Source organism: Anolis carolinensis, unplaced genomic scaffold (assembly GCF_035594765.1).
Source record: "Anolis carolinensis isolate JA03-04 unplaced genomic scaffold, rAnoCar3.1.pri scaffold_8, whole genome shotgun sequence".
Lineage (NCBI taxonomy): Eukaryota > Metazoa > Chordata > Lepidosauria > Squamata > Dactyloidae > Anolis > Anolis carolinensis.
In genome coordinates, this window is record NW_026943819.1 from 7,580,329 (window position 1) to 7,603,038 (window position 22,710).

The following is a 22,710-nucleotide window of genomic DNA, read 5'->3' on the forward strand; positions in this document are numbered from 1 at the left end:
AAGAAGGAGGGAGGGAGGGAGGGAGGACAGGAGGGAGGGAAGAGAGAAGGAAGGAAGGAAGGAAGGAAGGAAGGAAGGAAGGAAGGAAGGAAGGAAGGAAGGAAGGAAAGAGAGAGAAAGAAAGTAAGAAAAAGAAAGAAAGAAAGAAGGAGAGAAAGAAGGAAAGAAAAAAGCAAGGAAGGAAAGAAGGAGGTAGGGAAGGAAGGAAGGAAAGCAGGAAAGAAGGAGGGAGGGAAGGAAGGAAGGAAGGAAGGAAGGAAGGAAGGAAGGAAGGAAGGAAGGAAGGAAGGAAGGAAGGAGGGGAGGGGAGGGGAGGGGAGGGAGGGGAGGGAGGGAGGAAAGAGAGAAAGAAGGAAAGAAGGAAGGAAGGAAGGAAGGAAGGAAGGAAGGGAAGGAGGGGAGGGAGGGAGGGAGGGAGGAAAGAGAGAAAGAAGGAAAGAAAGAAGGAAGGAAGGAAAGAAGGAGGGAGAGAAGGAAGGAAGGAAGGAGGGGAGGCAGGGAGGGAGGGAGGAAAGAGAGAAAGAAGGAAAGAAAGAAGGAGGGAGGGAGGGAGGGAGGGAGGACAGGAGGGAGGGAAGAGAGAAGGAAGGAAGGAAGGAAGGAAGGAAGGAAGGAAGGAAGGAAGGAAGGAAGGAAGGAAGGAAGGAAAGAGAGAGAAAGAAAGTAAGAAAAAGAAAGAAAGAAAGAAGGAGAGAAAGAAGGAAAGAAAAAAGGAAGGAAGGAAAGAAGGAGGTAGGGAAGGAAGGAAGGAAGGAAGGAAGGAAGGAAGGAAGGAAGGGAGGGAGGGGAGGGGAGGGGAGGGAGGGAGGAAAGAGAGAAAGAAGGAAAGAAGGAAGGAAGGAGGGAGGGAAGGAAGGAAGGAAGGAAGGAAGGGAAGGAGGGGAGGGAGGGAGGGAGGGAGGAAAGAGAGAAAGAAGGAAAGAAAGAAGGAAGGAAGGAAAGAAGGAGGGAGAGAAGGATGGAAGGAAGGAAGGAGGGGAGGCAGGGAGGGAGGGAGGAAAGAGAGAAAGAAGGAAAGAAAGAAGGAGGGAGGGAGGGAAGGAAGGAAGGAAGGAAGGAAGGAAGGAAGGAAGAAGGAAGGAAGGAAGGAAGGAAGGAAGGAAGGAAGGAAGGAAGGAAGGAAGGAAGGAAGGAAAGAAAGAAGGAGGGAAAGAGAGAAAGAAAGTAAGAAAAAGAAAGAAAGAGAGAGAGAGAGAAAGAAGGAAGGGAGGGAGGGAGGGAGGAGAGAAAGAAGGAAAGAAAGAAGGAAGGAAGGAAGGAAAGAAAGAAGGAAAGAGAGAGAAAGAAAGAGAAAGAAAGAAAGAAAGAAAGAAAGAAGGAAAGAGAAAGAAGGAAAGAGAGAAAGAAGGAAAAAAGAAGGAAAGAAGGAAGGAAGGAGAGTAAGAAGGAAGAGAGGGATGGAGAATATGAAGGAGGGAAAGAGGAAGGAGATTGAAAAGAGAAGGAGCAAGAAGGGAGATATTGGAAAAAAATGCTGAAGCCTATGGCAATTGTTATACTATATATGTCCGTAGTCCTGAAATGCTATCTTGCTTACGGCCTGCCTACAGGCTTGGGTTTTTCTTAATGCCTTCTTTAGCTAGCCGTTGTCCCCTTCCTGCCTCCTTCAGGTAGCCAGCGAGCGGTCTTCCGACAAGCCATGCGCCACTGGGAGAAGCACACCTGCATCACCTTCTTGGAGCGGACGGATGAAGACAGCTACATTGTGTTTACATACCGGCCGTGTGGGTAAGCAAAGGGCCGGGCTCCTCGGCAGATCACCCGTCTCCTGTTACACAAGGGCAAAGGAAAGCTGCTTAACAATTTACTTGCCAAGGCACGTGGAGTATTGCCAAGCGATTAATGCATTCAACTAGTGGGTCAGAGGCAGCCGATTGCTCATCCTACACTGTCTGCTGTCTGGTGGCATTCAGTCTGGTGGCTCTTCTGGAAATGCAATTCTCTGAAATACATTTCTTTGTGCACTGAGATTTGCATAGGCTAAGGATACATCTACGCCGTGGAATTGATGCAGTTTGACTCCTATTTAATAATAATAATAATAATAATAATAATAATAATAATCTATATATATAAAAGAGTGATGGCATCACGGCGACCCACAAAACAACAAAACTACAGGCCCCCCAACCTCGAAATTTGACAACACAACCCATCATCCACGCCTCTAGGTTGATACAACAAAAAGAAAAGAAAAATAAAGTCCTAACTAGAGAGAGAGGAATAATTGTTTTTATCCAATTGCTGCCAGTTCGAAGGCTAAGCTCCTCCAACTTGGTCTCCTAGCAACCCAATAAAAAATAATAAAAAACACTAAAAATTAACACAATAAAATAATATAATAACAGAAAATAACTAAAAATAATACAAGAAAATAATAAAATATAATAAATAAAAATATAACTTACAATAAAATTAATAAAAAAATGCAAATAACGTCAAATAAAAATTACACAACAATTTTTAACCAATACCACCACCACTTTGCCACAGCAATGCATGGCCGGGCACAGCTAGTAATAATAATAATAATAATAATAATAATAATAATAATAATAATAATAATAATAATAATAGGCTTTATTTATATTCTGCTCTATCTCCCCAAGGGGACTTACAGGTACATATATGGCAAACATTCAACGCCATTATACAATTGACAAAGACAAAATACAAAAACAGAAGTGAGATTTCCCTTTTTTCACCTCCGGCATCCGGCTATGCTCGACTCAGCCATGGGGAGGTGCTGTTGTTTCATTTTTCTACGTCATCCATGGTTGGATTTTGCCCGCATGTTTTTCAGAACACCTTTTACCTCCCTGCCAAAGCGGCACCTATTTATCTACTTACATTGTTGCTTTCGAACGGCTAGGTAGGAAGAAGCTGGGGCTGACGGCGGGAGCTCACCCCAACTGCGGCTTGAACTGCCAACTATCCAAGGGAGCCAAAGAAGACCTTAAGACCATGACGGGAGAGGGAGGGGGCTGCAGCAGCTAGTAGGGTGTACCTAGATGCTGTTTTATGTTTTAATATCTGAATGTTAATGGTTTTAAATTGTATTTATATGTTGATTGTTTTTATTGATTTTATGCTTTGTCTAATGAGGCATTGAATTTTTGCCTAAATGTATGTTGTAAGCTGCACTGAGTCCCCTGCAGGGTGAGAAGAACAGGATAGAAATGAAGATGATAATAATAATAATAATAATAATAATAATAATAATAATAATAATAACCTTCCGGTTGGCAGGATCTTCTATAGTTGGTGGTTTAACCCACTGTGGATCAATGCTATGGATTCATGGGACTGATAGTTTCGTGAGGTCCAAAATGGTTTGACAGAGAAGGCTCAAGACCTTGTTAAACTGCAACTCCCAGGGTTCCATTGCAGTTAAAGTGGTGTCAAACTGCATTACACTGCATTAAGTGTAAATGTTAGGCTGGAGTAGCTTGAGAGAAAGAAAGAGACCTCTCCCGCTGAGATCTTGCTCAGTTATTCTGGGAGAGCATCTCAAGGTTTTCTTCCAAATTAAACAACTGCAAAGCTCCTATCTTTGCTATTTTCCCCACAAATAATAAAGTATAGGACTTTATTAGTATAGTAACTTCATGCCCGCAAAATATGCCCATAAAGTATAGTAACCGTATGCCCACAAACTACAAAATGCAGTGGATTTAATCCTGCTCTCCATCCAGGTGCTGTTCCTACGTGGGGCGCAGAGGCGGAGGCCCTCAGGCCATCTCCGTTGGGAAAAACTGTGACAAATTTGGGATCGTGGTCCACGAACTGGGCCACGTCATTGGCTTCTGGCATGAGCACACCCGCCCCGACCGAGATGACCATGTCTCCATTTACCGAGAAAACATCCAGCCAGGTAAAGTCTCCGTCTTCTACCTGTCTCCTTCCCATTCGTCCTCCTGCCATTTATCCAAAGAGAGCAAACATCACAAGTCCAGCACCAGAAGTGAAGAAACTTCATGTGTTCCCCTCTCAAATTCACTGTTCTTCCATTATATCCCATTTTATATATGCCTTCACCTAGTTATAAAATCCTCCCACTTGGAAGGTCCAACTGGTATCAATATTGCTGGCATTCTGGCGCCAAGTGAAAACGTGGTGATTCATTAAAACTTTTCAGTTTTCAGTTATATCTGCTAATTATTAGAGCCTAAAGCTTTTGCATGTATATCAGTCATGGGCAAACTTGGGCCCTCCAGGTGTTTTGGACTTCAACTCCCACAATTCCTAACAGCCTTAGGCCCCTTCCTTTTCCCCCTCAGTTGCTTAAGCCTGGCTGTTTCCTGCTTGGGGGAATCCTTTGTTGGGAGGTGTTAACTGGCCCTGATTGTTTCATGTCTGGAAAAATTTCTGTTTTCAGGAATCAGCCAGTATTTGAAGCTGCAAGTCTTTTGAGTGTTGTTCTTTATTTGCTGTCCTCATTTTAGAGTTTGTTTAATACAGTAGAGGCTCACTTATCCAACATTCACTTATCCAACGTTCTGGATTATCCAACGCATTTTTGTAGTCAATGTTTTCAATACATCGTGATATTTTGGTGCTAAATTCGTAAATACAGTAATTACTACATAGCATTACTGCATATTGAACTACTTTTCCTGTCAAATTTGTTGTATAACATGATGTTTTGGTGCTTTATTTATTTATCCAACATATTCGCTTATCCAACATTGTGCTGGCCCGTTTATGTTGGATAAGTGAGATTCTACTGTACTAGTAGCCAGATTTTGTTCATTTTCATGGTTTCCTAGATGCGGGCAAAACATCAGGAGAAAATGTTTCTGGAACATGGCTGTACAGCCTGGAAAACTCACCACAACCCAATGATTCCGGCCATGAAAGCCTTCGACAACACAACCATTGTGTTGGCTTACTTTAAAGAATCATTGTCTCTGGCTATACATAAAGTTGCTCATTCTATTGGTAATAATCGCTGTTAAAATTTTGGCATCTTGATTAATTAATGATATTGGTCTGTAAGAACCAGTGTCTGTCAAGTCTTTTTTTGGTTTGGGTAATAGTATTGTTAATGATTGTTTCCATGGTCCTGGTATTCGTTCTCCATCCATGATTGCATTGAATAATTCTAATAATTTTAGAGTTATCATTGCTTCAAATGTTTTATAATATTTTGGGCCCAGCCCATCAGGTCCAGGTGCTTTCCCAATTTTTAATTTCCTAATTACTTGTTCTATTTCTTCTTTCTTAATGGGTGCTTCTCATAACTCGCTATCTGTTTCTTCTATTTTTACTGTCCAATTAGCTTCTGGCTATGTAAACATGTTGTTTTCAACCACAGTTAATTGTTGTCTCTGGTCATGTCAGTAGTTCAGCAGTTTAGTCGTTTTTCCATCAGCCTTTTTATAAGTTCATGTATTCTTCACCTCCTTTTGCAGTTTTCCATCATGCCAATTTTAGGCTTCAATCTTCTTAGGATGGTGTCTTCCGTCTTTGCCAGATCCCAGTCATACACCAATCCTACGATTTCATTCAATGCACTCAACATATTTATCACACTCCTTCCAAGGACAGATAGTTACTGTCCATTCAGCACTTGCAATACTCATCCTTCTTCCTCGGGTTGTTTCCACAGGACAGGAGTATAACTTCCTGAAGATGGAGCGAGAAGATGTGGACTCCTTGGACGAGATCTATGATTTCGACAGCATCATGCACTACGCCAGAAACACCTTCTCCAAGTGAGAGTCCCTGTTCTTTCATTGTTTACTTGCCTGCATGGGTGGACTTCGCTTTTCTTGCAAAACTTGGAAGTGAATCGTTTCCCTACTTTTAGGTAGATCTTTCTTCCCAATCACAAAGCAGAGGAAGAGAGATATCCATCTCCCAGTTGCATCCATGCCTTAAGGCAGGTCAGACATACGTGAAGTTCATTCATGGCTGTTTAAGGGCCCCGTAGGATCCCACGTCTTAATACGCTCATCTGTTCCCATTGCTACATGGCTCTACCCCAGGCATGGGCAAATTTTGGCCCTCCATGTGTTTTGGACTTCAACTCCCACAATTCCTAACAGTCTACCGGTGGTTAGGAATTGTGGGAATTGAAGTCCAAAACTCACGGAGGGCTGAAGTTTGCCCATGCCTGCTCTACCCATTTCATTGTCTCTAAAGCCTCCAGTGGCTCAGTGTGTTAAAGCACTGAGCTGCTGAACTTGCAAACCAAAAGGTCCCAGCTTCAAACCCGGGGAGCGGAGTGAGCTCCCGCTGTTAGCTCCAGCTTCTGCCAACCTAGCAGTTCGAATGCCAATGTGAGTAGATTAATAAGTACCGCTCCAGCGGGAAGGTAACGGCGTTCCATGCAGTCATGCTGGCCACATCACCTTGGAGGTGTCTGTGGACAACGCCGGCTCTTCGGCTTAGAAATGGAGATGAGCACCAACCCCCAGAGTCGGACACGACTGGACTTAACGTCAGGGGAAACAGGGTTGTTGTATGTCTTTCGGGCTGTATGGCCATGTTCCAGAAGTATTCTCTCCTGACGTTTCGCCCACATCTATGGCAGGCATCCTCAGAGGTTGTGAGGTATGGAGAAACTAAGTAAGGAAAGGAAAGAATATATATCTGTGTAGAGTCCAGGGTGTGGCAAGAGTCCTTTGTTCCTTTCTGTTGAAATTGTCCACATGCTTGTGGATTTCAATGGGTCCATTGGACAATTTCAACAGAAAGGAAGAAACCATGAAAATGAACAAAATCTGGCTACCAGTATTACAAAACTCTAAAATCAAAACAGTAGATGGGAACCAACACTCTGAGGGCACAGCTAATGACTGAACAAAGGATGCCTCCAGGCAAGAGACAAAAACCTTTCCAATGCTAGTTAGGGTGATTAACTGAAACATTAATGCTGGCTTCCCAGTGACAAAGGACTCTTGCCACACCCTGGACTCTACACAGATATATATTCTTTCCTTTCCTTACTTAGTTTATCCATACCTCACAACCTCTGAGGATGCCTGCCATAGATGTGGGCGAAATGTCAGGAGAGAATACTTCTGGAACATGGCCACACAGTCTGAAAGACATACAACCACCCTGTGATTCCGGCCATGAAAGCCTTCGACAAAACGTCAGGGGAAACCTTTACCTTTACCTAAAGCTCTTCTACACTGCCATATAAAATCCAGATTATAATCTGGATTATATAACAGTGTAGAAGGGCGCAAAGAGTATCTAAAATCGCCTGCTTTGACATCAGTAGAAAGCAATGTATCTTATGCAGATATGTTTGCACAACATAACTGGGTTGGTTTGAGTAGTTTGGGCAAAAACGGCCTTTTTCTTGTCAACAAAAAAAAAGACACAGAATGTTGTTTTGTAACAAAATCCCCAGTTGCCACAAACGTCATAGCGGCTGGCTGTTTTCTTGACAGTTTGTTTCAAAGTGTCAGGACACCTCTTTTCTTTAATTTGTGAGTGTGTTTTTTATGTTCCTCCTGGTGCAAGCATCACGTTTACAGCATCTGGAAAGTCCTGTAGCAGGTTTGACACGGAGCCCCAAAGGACCACATACAAAGTAAAGTCTAGGAGCCAGAGCCAAAATCTCAGCCTTTCTCCATCTTCCCCTCTCTCTCCTTCCCTTATAGAGATGATATAATGTGCATTTAGCACCTGGTTGCTGGATTATAAAGATTTGACATGGGAAGAGGGTTTGGCACTTATTCTCCGGGACCTCCAGGCCTTTGTCCAATGTAGTACTAGAAGGATATTTGGGAGACGAAAGAGAGGAAACAACTTACAGTAGATAGTGTTTTGGCCTACAACTCCCAGAAATCCCAGCCAGTTTACCAGCTGTTCGGATTTCTGGGAGTTGAAGGCCAAAACATCTGGAGATCCATAGGTTGAGAACCACTGTTCTATACAAAGAACCAGCAATCTTGCATAAAATGTCTTGCACATTTTATGTCTTGCATAAAATGTCTTGCACTTCCATAGAAAACAGCAACATCGCACAAGCAAATGATGTGATGGTTCTTGTATCCCACTTGCCATGAAGAATATATGGCAATAATTTCTCTTTTATAGTTATTCTGTCCATCCTGCTCGATGTTTTTTTTATCATCACGGCTTGCGATATGTTGACTGAGCTTTGATGATGGGCACTGAATGGGCACATGACCAGCTTTTTCACAATATCAGGATGATTTTTATGGCGTTTGACAAGGTGGTAGGAAAACCTACATGCCCTAATTTGATGACTTTTGTTGTATAGGTATTGCAATAGATTCTCAGGATCCAAAGCATCAACATACTGAACATCGTTGTTGTCTGTGTTCGTAGTTTGTAAGATGATTTGTGTTGTCGAAGGCTTTCATGGCCGGGATCACAGGGTTGTTGTATGTTTTCCGGGCTGTATGGCGATGTTCCAGAAGTATTCTCTCCTGATGTTTTGCCCACATCTAAGGCAGGCATCCTGTGAGGTTATGATGTTTCCCCTGCCATAGATGTGGGCGAAACGTCAGGAGAGAATACTTCTGGAACATGGCCATGCAGCCTGGAAAACATACAACAACCTGGGAAGAGGATTATTTCTTGTTTCGTATTATAAATTGAAATTTAGAAGGCAGAGCGGTTAGCAGAGAAAGGACGATAGATTGGTCAAGGAGGTAGAGAAAGGAAAGCTGGGAGTTGAAGGCCAAAACATCTGGAGACCCACAGATTGAGACCCACTGGTGTAGTGGATGTGACAGGGAATCAATACGATTATGAAACCCTGCCTAAGAATACAAAAATAATAATAATCACAGAATGATAGATTCACAGAGTTGGAAGGCACCTCAAAGGCCATCCAGTTTAAACCCTTTCTGCCATGTGGAAATACCCAATCCAAGCTCTCCCAACAGATGACCGTCCAGCCGCTGTTGGAAAAGCTCCAAAGAAGGAGACTGCCAGACTCAACAGTCAGCGTATTCCACAATCAAACAGCTCTTGCCATCAAGAGGTTTTTCATAATGTTTAGGTGGAACATTTTTTCCTACAATTTTGATCCATTGCTCCGTTGTGTCTTAATGTAGTATCAGGGAACAAACTGGCTCTATCTTCAGTATGACATCCTTTCAAATATTAGAACATGACTAATCAATGGGCCTCTGGTGGCACAGTGTGTTAAAGCGCTGAGCTGCTGAACCTGCGGACCAAAAGGTTCCGGGTTCAAATCCCGAGAGCAGAATGAGTGCCCGCTGTTAGCCCCAGCTCCTGCCAACCTAGCAGTTCGAAAACATGACAATGTGAGTAGATCAATAGGTACCGCTCCGGCGGGGAGGTAACGGCTCTCCATGCAGTCATGCCGGCCACATAACCTTGGAAGTGTCTATGGACAACGCCGGCTCTTTGGCTTAGAAATGGAGATGAGCACCAACACCCAGAGTCAGACATGACTGGACTTAACATCAGGGTAAACCTTTACCTTATTTATTTATATATTTATTTATTTACATCACTTTTACCCCGCCTTTCTCCCCGAGGGGACTCAAAGTGGCTTACAATAAATAGGCAAAAATTCAATGCCTAAAAACAATGTAAAAACAACAATTCATATAAAAAAAAATCTACAAAACAACAATTCATATAAAACAAATACCATTGCAAAATAAAATCACATCTATGTTTACCTTATCTATGTTCAGCATGGAGAGGAGAAAATGAAGAGATTAGGTAAAGGTTTCCCCTGACGTTAAGTCCGACTCTGGGGGTTGGTGCTCATCTCCATTTCTAAGCCAAAGAGCCGGCATTGTCCATAGACATCTCCAGGTCATGTGGCCAACATGACTACATGGAACACCGTTACCTTCCCACCAGAGTGGTACCTATTGATCTACTCACATTTGCATGCTTTCGAACTGCTAGGTTGGCAGGAGCTGGGGCTAACAGCAGGCGCTCATTCTGCTCCTGGGATTTGAACCTGGGACCTTTTGCTGAACACACCCGACTCCTTATATTGCTTGACTTCCAGACTTCAAACCATTTGGCCCACTCTTCTTGGGACACCTTCCAGTTTGTCTTGAATTGTTTCAGCTCAGAACTGGACACGGTATTCCTTGAGAGGTCCAGTCGACGGAAATCTCTAACACACACACATAATCCTACCCAAACATTCTGTATGTGGCCAATGTCAAGAGACTTCTAGCCTTCCGTCTGTTCTTTGTCTCTTTTCTTCCAAGCCGCAGGAAGGGGTTCTCGTGCCCAGGATGCCAGGCAGGGTCCCTTCTCTCTTCGCCCGGCCCTTGAATAGCACCGCAGTGGGTCTTTCTGAGTCCAGGCGCAACCGGGCACAGAAAGAACGGCTGAATGTGCTCCTGCGTGTGCCCGGGCGAGGGCTGCAGCGCTTGGGAGAGAAAGCAGACAGCTGCCTCATTCATGAAGCAATGAATGCGCTGGTGCCGGAGGGCACACAGAAGGACTTGGGGGGACAAACGGGCCGGAGAACAGGGACAGGACTGCTGTCAGGGGCAGTGAGGAGGAAAAACGGCTGACGTGGGCAGAATCCCCACCTGCGGAATAATCCCCCCTGATCTCCATCCTCGTCCTGTTTGAACATAAGATGCTCCTTTTCTTTGGAAGTGAAAGCACGTCTTATTTATTTATTTATTTATTTTATTTGGTTTTAATTTTTGTATCTAATTTTTATTAAACAAGAAAGATATTATACAATACATAAAAAGTGGGGGAACGATATAAAATATAGAAAAGTAGGAAGAAAGAAGGAAGAAGCAAGAAAACATTTAAAAAATAAAACAGCCAAAAACCGTTATATTACATGAAAGTGGGGGAACAATAAATGTATAGGAAAGTATGAAATACAATAGTAGAGAAAAAGAAGAAAAAAAAGGGGGGGGGTATTCGATGACTTCCGCTCTCACTCCTCCTGTGAAACAACAATTTATTAAAGTCATCATAATAGCAAGTATAAGTTCTTTCCCCCTTACATCTTTAATATTTTTTAAGGTAGTTTTCTAATAATGACCAGTCTGTTTTTTTCAATCCACTGCCACAATTTTCTTTCAATAGGAATGTTAACTTATCCATATCTTTTAAATCCATGATCTTGATGATCCAATCCTTCATTTCAGGAGTAGTGTCTATCTTCCATCTTTGGGTAAAGACTATTCTCGCTGCTGTTGTCAAAAAAGTAAATATTTTGTCCAAATTTCGATCTGCAAATAATCCCAAATCAAACATGCCCAATAGGTAATATTCCGGTTTCATAGGGAAAGATTTTTTTAAGAATTTTTGGCATTTGGCAGGGATATTTTTTCCAAAAATCTGCTTTTTTTGGCATGACCACCATAAATTTATTTATTTATTTTTGGATATTTTTAATTCAAATTTTCCAAGTGAGTTACATAAAAGGGTCAGGGTACAATCGTTTAGGAAAGAAAAAGGTGATAAAAGGAAGGGACTAACTATTGGTATACCAAAAAAAAAAAAGGTAAAGGTTTCCCCTGACATTAAGTCCAGTCATGTCTGACTCTGGGGGTTGGTGCTCATCTCCATTTTCAAGCCGAAGAGCCGGCGTTGTCCGTAGACACCTCCAAGGTCATGTGGCTAGCATGATTGCATGGAGCGCCGTTACCTTCCTGCCGGAGTGGTACCTATTGATCTACTCACACTCTGGGGGTTGGTGCTCATCTCCATTTTCAAGCCGAAGAGCCGGCGTTGTCCGTAGACACCTCCAAGGTCATGTGGCCGGCATGACTGCATGGAGCGCCGTTACCTTCCCGCCGGAGCGGTACCTATTGATCTACTCACATTGGCATGTTTTCGAACTGCTAGGTTGGCAGAAGCTAGAGCTAACAGCGGGCGCTCACTCCGCTCTCGGGATTTGAACCTGGGACCTTTCAGTCTACAAGTTCAGCAGCTCAGTGCTTTAACCCACTTTGCCACTGGGGCTCCGACTTGTATCCAGGAATTGTACTTCCACAAAATACTTTAACTATGGCAGGTTAGGATTAGATAGTCCAGGTTTCAAATCTTCACCTGTCCATAAAACGACTATAGGTCTCTGCCATATTGCAAAAATAAAATAGAGAGCAGAACAAAACGGGAACTTTGCACTCCACCTTGAAGTTCTTCCCTCTGTATGTACCTTTTCTCTTGGTCTTCTGACACCGCTTTCCCTGACAGTGTGATAGGAAATGCTGCATCTACTCACATCTACAAGTTTGATGGAAACGAATAGTTTCTCTCCAATGCCCAACCATAAGTAGATATGTCATTGTCACCCACAGATATTCCATCTCTTTTCTCGGTTCCCTTCCAGTTCATCTGCTCTCAACTGAAGGGATGGAGAAAACTGTGAAAAAAGAAGGATGATAATTCTCATTTGTCCTTGTCATCTTGTTCCCACTCCAAACTTAATTAAATTCACAGCTTTTCTCCAATGTGCCGAATGCAGTTTGACGCATGGATTGTAGTTTGTTTCCCAGCTGAGGCAAAGGTGACCTGTCCTTTCCCGGTTATTTCACCCCCTTCCCTCGAGGTTGGGGGGCCTGTAGTTTTGTTGTTTTGTTGGTCGCCGTGATGCCATCACTCATTTATATATATATAGATTACTAGCTGTGCCCTGCCACGCGTTGCTGTGGCCAATTGGAATTGCAGTGAATAGCCTTGTTGCTTGAAAGTCTGGCCGTTTTCTACATAGGGTATACTTGCTAGGCCAGGTTGAATGAGATGGAGTAGCCTCGTGATTTCCAAAGTCTGGCTTTGAAGCTGCAAGGCTGTTCAGTGTTAATCAAGGTGGGCCACAAAGGGGTTGATATATGTGTGGAATAACGTGCAGTGTGGTAGAAACAACTTTTGTCTGGTTGAGGCAAGTGTTGCCATGGATCTCCTTGATTAGCATTGAATAGGCATGCAGCTTCAAGGTCTGCCTGGTTAGTACCCGGAAGAATCCTTTACTGGGACATGTTAGCTGGGTGGGATTATTTAAGTTGTTTAGCATTGAATGGTCTTGTAGCTTCCAAGCCTGGCTGCTTCCTGCGTGAGAGAATCCTTTGTTGGGAGGTGTTAGCTGGGCCTGGTTGTTTCCTGTGTGGAATTCCCCTGTGTTCTGAGTGTTGTTGTTTATTTAGTGTCCTGATTTTAGAGATTATATTGTTGTGTATTAGAGCACAGTAATTATTATACATTATATTGTTATAATGTTATATGATTTGCCTGGAACAGGATTATATGAGGCCCCTTCTACACAATGGTTTAAAATTCACACTGAAGTGGTGTTTGTTGTTGTTGTTGTTTTTTTGTTTTTTTTTTGCTGTGGCCTAGGAGGTAGCCTGGCTTTGAAGCTGCAAGGCTGTTTAGTGTCAATCAAGGTGGGTCACAAAGGGGTGCATTCCGGTTTTTGGGGGGGTTTTTTGGCCCCATGGAGGTTAGGCATGTGTAGTTTGTTTGTAAGAACGTAGAGACGTGGATGAGGGGTTGTGTTGTCAATTTTCTAGGTTGGGGGGCCTTTAGTTTTGTTGTTTTGCCCGGTGGAGCGATGCCATTCTCCATTTATATATATAGACAAGCTGTGCCCGGCCACGCATTGCTGTGGCTTTTTGGATTTGTTTGTTGGCCAGGTGGATTAGCAGTGAATAGCCTTGCAGCCGCAAAGTGTGACCGTTTTCTTCCTATTGTAATCCTAGTTTGGTGAGCTGGAATACACTGAATAGTCTCGGTGTGGCAAGTGTGGCAAGTGTGCATGCTGTTATTAGTCACCTCTCAGTTATCCAACATCGACCGCTCCCCACAGGTGCCGGTTAAATGAGAGCCAACTGTCATAGGATTAATACAAACTCTCAAGCAACCAGAGATGACTCTCTAATGTTCTGACCATTTCTAATTTAAACTAAACAGCGAAACTGAGGCCCTGGGTAGAGTGGGTTGCTAGGAGACCAAGTAGGCATAGCTTAGCCTTCTGTCAGCAGATCAAGTGGGCGGAGCTTAGCCTTCTAACTGGCAGCTATTGCATAAAAACAATTATTTCTCTCCCTCTAATTAGGACTTTATTTTTCTTTTCTTTTTGTTGTATCAACCTAGAGGCGTGGATGATGGGTTGTGTTGGCAAATTTGGAGGTTGGGGGGCCTGTAGTTTTGTTGTTTTGTGGGTCGCCATGATGCCATCACTCATTTATATATATAGATTCTATTATTATTGTAGTATATTCTCATTTTATTACTATGATATTATTATTATATTATTCATTATTCATGACTACATTGAAACTAGAATAGAGAGAAATCAGCGTGGAAACTGCAAGAGGTACCATAGATTGTTGTACATGGAAATAATGGCAGTAAATAGTTTTTGATTTATTAAATACAGTTATATATTACAATTATATATTTTTGTTATTTAAACTATACATATTGCAAAATTATGGGTTTTTTCTCGAAGTGACACACCACCCAAGTCATGCTAGGTTTTTTGGTGAATTTTGACACACCAAGCGCAAAAGGTTGCCCATCATTGCCTTAGAGTTTGGGTTGCAGTAATTTTAGGAGGAGAAATGTTAACCCTCTTCCTGAGTGTTTAAAATAGGCTGCATTGTTGGTCCAGACCTGTTGCTTTGCATCTATGAGCGTAACCATTGATTATATTTTCACTCATGGAGAAGTGTGTCTTATGCCTGCCTATAGATGTGCCTTTGCGCTGAAAACCATCCACTCAATATTGGGGATTTGGGTGCATCCCCACTGTATAATTAATACAGTTTGGTACTGTCGTGGCTCAATCCTGTCGAATTTGGTGAGACACCATCACTCTTTGGCAACTACAACTCCAATGACTCCATAGCTTTGAGCCATGGTGGTTCAAGTGGTGTCAAGCTGCATTTATGCCCCAGTGCAGATGAACCTTTAGAGGGTAAATTGTTAATTGCTTTGCACTGGAACTCCTGGAATAGAACCAATGGAGCAAAGCTTAGCTATGGCTTACCTTGAACCTGTTTACATTCAGCCACAAACCTCTCTCTCACCAGAACATGCCTTTGCCTGTCGTGAGGCACATGCTGTCATCCGCGGAGCCTCTTGTCTCTCCATTATCTTTCATTATTGTTGGGCTTGTCGCCCTTTCTGGGCTGGAAAGCCAAGCTTAAGTGCAAGGATTTTTGCGGTGCCGCAGGCAAGGAGGGTGTGACTGGCAGAACGCTGATTCTTGCTCAGCACATTTCTGCCGCTCAGTTAGCATGCTCAGACGCGTAATATTATTGTCGGCCTTATACCAAGCTGCCAAGTATATGTGCCTTTGGGTCTCTTCTGGAAGACTAATGCAACCCCAGCTGCAGTGGATGAGAGACTGAGGTTTCAAAAGCACCTTTTGAGCAAGGTCCCTTAACATTTACATTGCCATTCTTTTGGCTTGTGCCATTAAAAGCTGATAATAGCCTTGAGTTTTCCTATGCAAATGCAATTTGGAGGCACTGAATTCTGTTCTGTCCAGTTTGATACACCAAATGCCATTGGTGGCTAAATTATTATTATTTTATTATGACACAGCAAACAAGATAGATATGCTGGATTTCATATCACAAAATCACAAGTCGAACACTTCCCAAGTGTCTAGGACTGTGTGATGTATTTTCGGATGATGCGTGCAGATCCCAGTAGGGTGGCCTTTTGCAGTTAGCAGATTGTGATTTTGTCAATGTCTATTGTTTCCAAATGCACAACAAGATGAGTCCACAGCAGACACTCTGCTGGCTGTTGTACTGGATCACACGCTGGACACTTCCCAAGTGGCTAGGGCTGTGTGATGTATTGGCAAATAATGCGTGCAGATCCCAGTAAGGTGGCCTTTTGCAGCTGGCAGATGGTAATTTTGTCAGCGCCTATTGTGTTCAAGTGCAGGCCAAAGTCTTTAGGCACTGCACCCAGTGTGCCGATCACCACTGGGATCACCTTGACTGTCTTGTGCCACAGTCTTTGCAAGCAGTTCACGACAGTTGTTACTATTATTATTATTATTATTATTATTATTATTATTATTATTATTTGATGCACAACAAGATTAGTACACAGTAAACAAGATCACTATGCCATCTGTTGTAATGGATCACATTTTGGAGACTTCCCAAGTGTCTAGGACTATGTGATGTATCAGCGAATAATGTGTGCAGATCTGAGTAGGGTAGCCTTCTGCAGCTGGCAGGTGGTAATTTTGTCAGTGCCAATTGTTTTCAAGTGCTGGCCATGGTTGTTGTTGTTATTATGATTATGATTATGATTATTTTATTATGACACAGCAAACAAGATAGATATGCTGGATTTTGTATCACAAAATCACAAGTCGAACACTTCCCAAGTGTCCAAGACTGTGTGATGTATTTTCAAATGATGCGTGCAGATCCCAGTAGGGTGGCCTTTTGCAGTTGGCAGATCGTAATTTTGTCAATGTCTATTGTTTCCAAATGCCGGCTGAGATCTTTTGGCATGGCACCCAATGTGCCGATCACCACCGGGACCACCTGCACTGGTTTCTTCCAGATTCGTTGAAGTTCAATCTTGAGGTCCTGATAGCGGCTGAGTTTTTCCTGTTGTTTTTCGTCAATGCAACTGTCACCTGGGATGGCCACATCAATGATCCAAACCTTTTTCTTTTCCACAACTGTGATGTCTGGTGTGTTGTGTTCCAGAACTTTATTATTATTATTATTATTATTATTATTATTATTATTATTATTATGAAAGAAGCCTCTCACAAGGATGGTAAAAATATCAAAACATTCGGGCATCCCCTGGGCAACGTCCTTGCAGACAGCCAATTCTCTCACATCTAGACCTGGCTGGTGACTGCTGGAAGAGCACTTTGGTTTCCTCGATGTTCAGTGAGAGGCCAAGCTTCTCGTATGCTTCTGATAAAGTGTTTAGAGTGGCTTGTAGGTCTTTTGAATGCGCGCAGACTACGTTATCATTGGCATATTTGAGTTCTATAACAGATGGTATTGTGACCTTGGTTTTGGCTTTCGGTCTGCTGAGGTTAAAGAGATTACCATCTGTCCGATAGATGATTTCCACTCTGGTGGGAAACTTTCCATCGACAAGTATCATAGTGATGAAGATGAAAAATAAAGTTCGGGCAATAACAAATCAACAAACCATTATTGTCTCCTCTTTCACCAATATCTTCAGAATCTGTTCAAAAGAAGAAGTAAACTTGGAGATCTCAAAAATGAATAGGACACTGTTGTCCTATTTCCCAAAATGCCTCTCCTGAAACAGAAGGAAACTGAACTGGAGCATTTTTCTTTACTGCGTTCCCATGTTTGCCAGCCTTTTCTTCCAGGAGCTTTGCTTAATCCCACCGGCTTTGCAAGCATATTCCAAGAACAGGTCTGATATTTTTAAGCCTGTTTGGGAAACCAAGAGCCCAGCTGTCAGCCTTGGCTGCCTTGTGGCCCAGATTCCAAGATTTGCAGGGAAACTCCATGTTATCAGCTTAAAAGTGCTGGTGGTGGTAACAGCCTCGGTTCATCCGGCTTCCCTTTCCTCCTTTTCTTCTCCTCCCCAAATTCCGTTCCTGCCTTGAGTTGCCAGATAGAGATGCCAAGACGACAAAGGTGTAACAATGTGTGCAGCTGGCCAGGAAAATATCCCTGAAAATAGCTCACGGCAGTCGGATGGAAAGTGTAGGTCACTGGAGAAAATAGACCATTTCTCCATCTCTTTCAGGCTAAAGCGTATCCATATGGACAACTAAAGGCAAGGTTTAATTGCCAGACAGTGGAATCTCCAAGCCTTGGGAAGGAGGAGTGCAAAATCAACCTTTCCCTTTGATTTTCCTATCCCTCCTCTTTCTTCATTCAAGTTTCTCTCTGTTGTGATGGAAGTCCATTGTGCCGCTGTATTTCCAGGAGCGTTCATGCCTAAATGGTAATTGATCTAATGAGAGTGGTTAGGAATCCAACCTGGGATCTCATGCCAGACTAATCTGATCTCTTTTTTCGATAGAGTTACGAGTTGGGTCGATACAGGGAATGCCGTGGATGTAGCCTACCTGGATTTCAGTAAGGCCTTCGACAAAGTCCCCCACGACCTTCTGGCAAACAAACTAGTAAAATGTGGGCTAGACAAAACTACGGTTAGGTGGATCTGTAATTGGCTAAGCGAACGAACCCAAAGGGTGCTCACCAATGCGTCGTCTTCATCTTGGAAAGAAGTCACGAGTGGAGTGCCGCAGGGCTCCGTCCTGGGCCCGGTTCTGTTCAACATCTTTATTAACAACTTAGACGAAGGGTTAGAAGGCACGATCATCAAGTTTGCAGACGACACCAAACTGGGATGGATAGCTAACACTCCAGAAGAAAGGAGCAGAATTCAAAACGATCTTGACAGACTAGAGAGATGGGCCGAAACTAACAAAATGAAGTTCAACAGGGACAAATGCAAGATACTTCATTTCGGCAGAAAAAAATGGAAATCAGAGATACAGAATGGGGGACGCCTGGCTAGACAGCAGTACATGTGAAAAAGATCTTGGAGTCCTTGTGGACAACAAGTTAAACATGAGCCAACAATGTGATGGAGCTGCTAAGAAAGCCAATGGGATTCTGGCCTACATCAAGAGGGGAATAGCGTCTAGATCCAGGGAAGTCCTGCTCCCCTCTATTCTGCCTTGGTCAAACCACACCTGGAAGACTGTGTCCAATTCTGGGCACCACAGTTGAAGGGAGATGTTGACAAGCTGGAAAGCGTCCAGAGGAGGGCGACTAAAATGATTAAGGGTCTGGAGAACAAGCCCTATGAGGAGCGGCTTAAAGAACTGGGCATGTTTAGCCTGCAGAAGAGAAGGCTGAGAGGAGACATGATAGCCATGTACAAATACGTGAAGGGAAGTCATAGGGAAGAGGGAGCAAGCTTGTTTTCTACTGCCCTGCAGACTAGGACACGGAGCAATGGCTTCAAACTACAGGAAAGGAGATTCCACCTGAACATCAGGAAGAACTTCCTCACTGTGAGAAGGGCTGTTCACCAGTGGAACTCTCTTCCCCGGGCTGTGGTGGAGGCTCCTTCTTTGGAGGCTTTAAGCAGAGGCTGGATGGCCATCTGTCGGGGGTGCTTTGAATGCGATTTCCTGCTTCTTGGCAGGGGGTTGGACTGGATGGCCCGTGAGGTCTCTTCCAACTCTACTATTCTATGATTCTATGATTCTATCTCCTGTATCCAAAACATGTGTGATAATCCCTCTGAAATCTAGTTAAAGTTTAGGACATACTACTTTTTCTAGAGCAGGATTTTAGTTCGTATCTTGGCCATAGTTTTGCCTTTGTTTCAACCATTTTTAATTTGTTTTTACGTTAAGACAGCCTTTCATATTGGGATTCTGGAAATTTCCCTTCAGCTTCCCTTGCCAAGGGGCAATATAGTAGAGTCTCACTTATCCAACATAAACGGGCCGGCAGAAGCTTGGATAAGTGAATATGTTGGATAATAAGGAGGGATTAAGGAAAAGCCTATTAAACATCAAATTAGGTTATGATTTTACAAATTAAGCACCAAAACATTAAGTTATACAACAAATTTGACAGAAAAAGTAGTTCAATATGCAGTAATGCTATGCAGTAATTACTGTACTTACAAATTTAGCACCAAAATATCACAATGTATTGAAAACATTGACTACAAAAATGTGTTGGATAATCCAGAACGTTGGATAAATGAGACTCTACTGTACCACCTACAGATTTTACTATTTATGGGCAGAATTCCCACAAGAGACAGGGATGACATTTCCAAATGGGGACCTCTTCCAGAAAAGCCATTGCCTTCTACCTCTGTCTCCTTTTTTCCTTCCCTAAACAGAATTCCTCTCAACTCTCTCTTGGCCATTCTGACGGATAACAAGCCCTGTGCCTCCCACACCATCACACTTCAACAAAATATTCCTCTGACAAGTTGTATACACTCCTTCCTAGCTTGGGTCTCCATGGAAACATTCTCTTTACTTGTTTGCAGAGATGTTTTATGTCCTTGGTTTTTTGTCTTTGTGCCTTTTCCTGGTTTAAGGGCATAAGATAGGCACACAGAAGTATAGTTTTTTTTCATGAAGATTGTACTCATTGAAGATCTCTGCTTTCAACTATGGAAACATGTTGGGATTTTTTTGTCGTGTCAGGAATGACTTGAGAAACTGCAAGTCACTTCTAGTGTGAGAGAATTGGCTGTCTGCAAGGACGTTGCCCAGGGGATGCACAGATGTTTTGATGTTTTTACCATCCTTGTGAGAGGCTTCTTTCATAATAATAATAATAATAATAATAATAATAATAATAATAATGGTAAAGGTAAAGGTTTCCCCTTGATATTAAGTCTAGTTGTGTCCAGCTCTGGAGGTTGGTGCTCATCTTCATTTCTAAGCCGAAGAGCCGGCTTTGTCCATAGACACCTCCAAGGTCATGTGGCCAGCATGACTGCATGGAGTGCCGTACCTTCCCGCCGGAGCGGTACCTATTGATCTACTCACATTTGCATGTTTTCGAACTGCTAGGTTGGCAGAAGCTGAGGCTAACAGCGGGTGCTCATTCCGCTCCCTGGATTTGAACCTTCGACCTTTTGGTCCGCAAGTTCAGCAACTCAGCGCTTTAACAAACTTTGTCACCGGAGTCCCCAATAATGATGATGATGATGATGATGATGATAATTTTAAAAACTTTATTTGTACACCCCGCCTCCATCTCCCCAAAGGGACTCGGGGCGGCTTACATGGGGCCAAACCCAGGTGATTACAATCATTTCTAAATAAAACACATCCAAATAAAATACAGTTCCCTGTAGGACATAATAAAATAACCACGTCAGAAGTAACACAAATATAGTAGAGTCTCACTTATCCAAGCCTTGCTTATCCCAGCTTCTGGATTATCCAAGCCATTTTTGTAGTCAATGTTTTCAATATATCATGACATTTTGGTGCTAAATTCATAAATACAGTAATTACAACATAACATTACTGTGTATTGAACTACTTTTTCTGTCAAATTTGTTGTAAAACATGATGTTTTGGTGCTTAATTTGTAAAATCATGACCCAATTTGATGTTTAATAGGCTTTTCCTTAATCCCTCCTTATTATCCAAGATATTCGCTTATCCAAGCTTCTGCCGGCCCGTTTAGCTTGGGTAAGTGAGACTCTACTGTAGTTTTAAAAACCTGAGCAAGCTCATAAAAGCAAACTGGGCGAAAAAATGCATGGAGTGAGAATTGTAAACTAGAGAGTGAAGTAGGTAACCAAAGTGCTACAAATTGGTAAGGGGCTCATGTCTCTCATGTCCTCACATGGAGCTGGAGCTGATAGAGGGAGCTCATCCACGCTCTCCCCGGGTTGGATTCGAACCAGCAACCTTCAGGTCAGCAACCCAACTTTCAAGTCACCAGTCCTGCCAGCACAAGGGTTTAACCCATTGCGCTACTGGGAGCTCCAAACCTCTTGGGTGACCCCCAGACTCAGAAAACCTCATAATAGGCCTTGGGTCACTCGAAGGCACACAACAACAACGATCCCTAGTTTTAAAAAGTAAAGGTTTCCCCTGACATTAAGTCCAGTCATGTCTGGGGGTTGGCGCTCATCTCCATTTCTAAACCGAAGAGCCGGCGTTGTCCGTAGACACCGCCAAGGTCATGTGGCCATAGGCATGACTGCGTGAAGCGCCCTTACCTTCTCACCGAAGCGGTACCTATTGATTTACTCACATTGAAATGTTTTCGAACTGCTAGATTGGCAGAAGCTGGAGCTAACAGCGGGCGTTCACTCCGCTCCCTGGATTAGAACCTGCGACCTTTTGGTCCGCAAGTTCAGCAACTCAGCACTTTAACAAACTTTGCCACTGGAGTCACCAATAATGATGATGATGATGATAATAATAATAATAATAACTATTCGTACACTCCGCCTCCATCTCCCTGAAGGGACAAGGGATGGCTTACATGGGGCCAAGCCCAGGTGAATACAATCATTTGTAAATAAAACACATCCAAATAAAATACAGTTCCCTGTAGAACATAATAAAATAAACAATTGACATGTTTTCGAACTGCTAGGTTGGCAGAAGCTGGAGCTAACAGCGGGCGCTCACTCCACTCCCCGGATTCGAACCTGCGACCTTTCAGTCTGCAAGTTCAGCAGCTCAGCGCTTTAACACACTTCACCACAAGGGCTAGTTTAAAGGATTTGAAATTACAGGGTTGAGAAAAGCTGGATTTCCAGAGTATACACTAGGTTCCCCAAACAGTGATGGTATTCACTCACCATCATCTTCTGTGTCCATATGGATGCTTTATTTTGGGAAACCACTGTGTTGAATAACTGAATAAATGTACCCATTTTGCACCTGTCAAAGTAGACGTCTGTGCTCATGTGGGTTCTGAGATTTGGACTGAGATTCGTGTTGGGAAATGACTGCAACAAAGAGCACGAACCAACTGTATGTACCTATTTGCAGCTGACAAACATTGGAGGTCAGGGCCACATCTGAAGTTTCCGTCAAATGAGCCGTCCTAGTCCTGCCCTTTCCTCGGTCATCCAAGTTCTCCGTTCCTGTGGGCGGTTTCTTTGAGGTTATAGGGTTGGTTGACTCACTCCGTTCTGCCCATCAAACTGCCAGTCTAATTACAGGGGCGTCAACGACTGGTATTTTGCTGCATTTCCCTCTTTTCTGCAGCTGAGTTGATTGCGGAAGTGGAATTGCACAGCTGTGCTAGCCTT

At 43.1% G+C, this 22,710-nt stretch overlaps 1 protein-coding gene across 3 annotated transcripts in view; it reads left to right on the forward strand.

Moving 5' to 3' along the window:
* Positions 1-22,710, forward strand: part of bmp1 (bone morphogenetic protein 1) — a 158,308-nt gene that overhangs the window by 84,823 nt on the left and 50,775 nt on the right. For all 3 annotated transcript variants that reach the window (XM_062961039.1, XM_062961037.1, XM_062961038.1), the window contains exons 4-6: positions 1,611-1,728; positions 3,696-3,874; positions 5,612-5,717. In XM_062961039.1, coding sequence (XP_062817109.1) covers positions 1,611-1,728; positions 3,696-3,874; positions 5,612-5,717 — 403 coding nt within the window. The remainder of the gene's footprint in view (positions 1-1,610; positions 1,729-3,695; positions 3,875-5,611; positions 5,718-22,710) is intronic.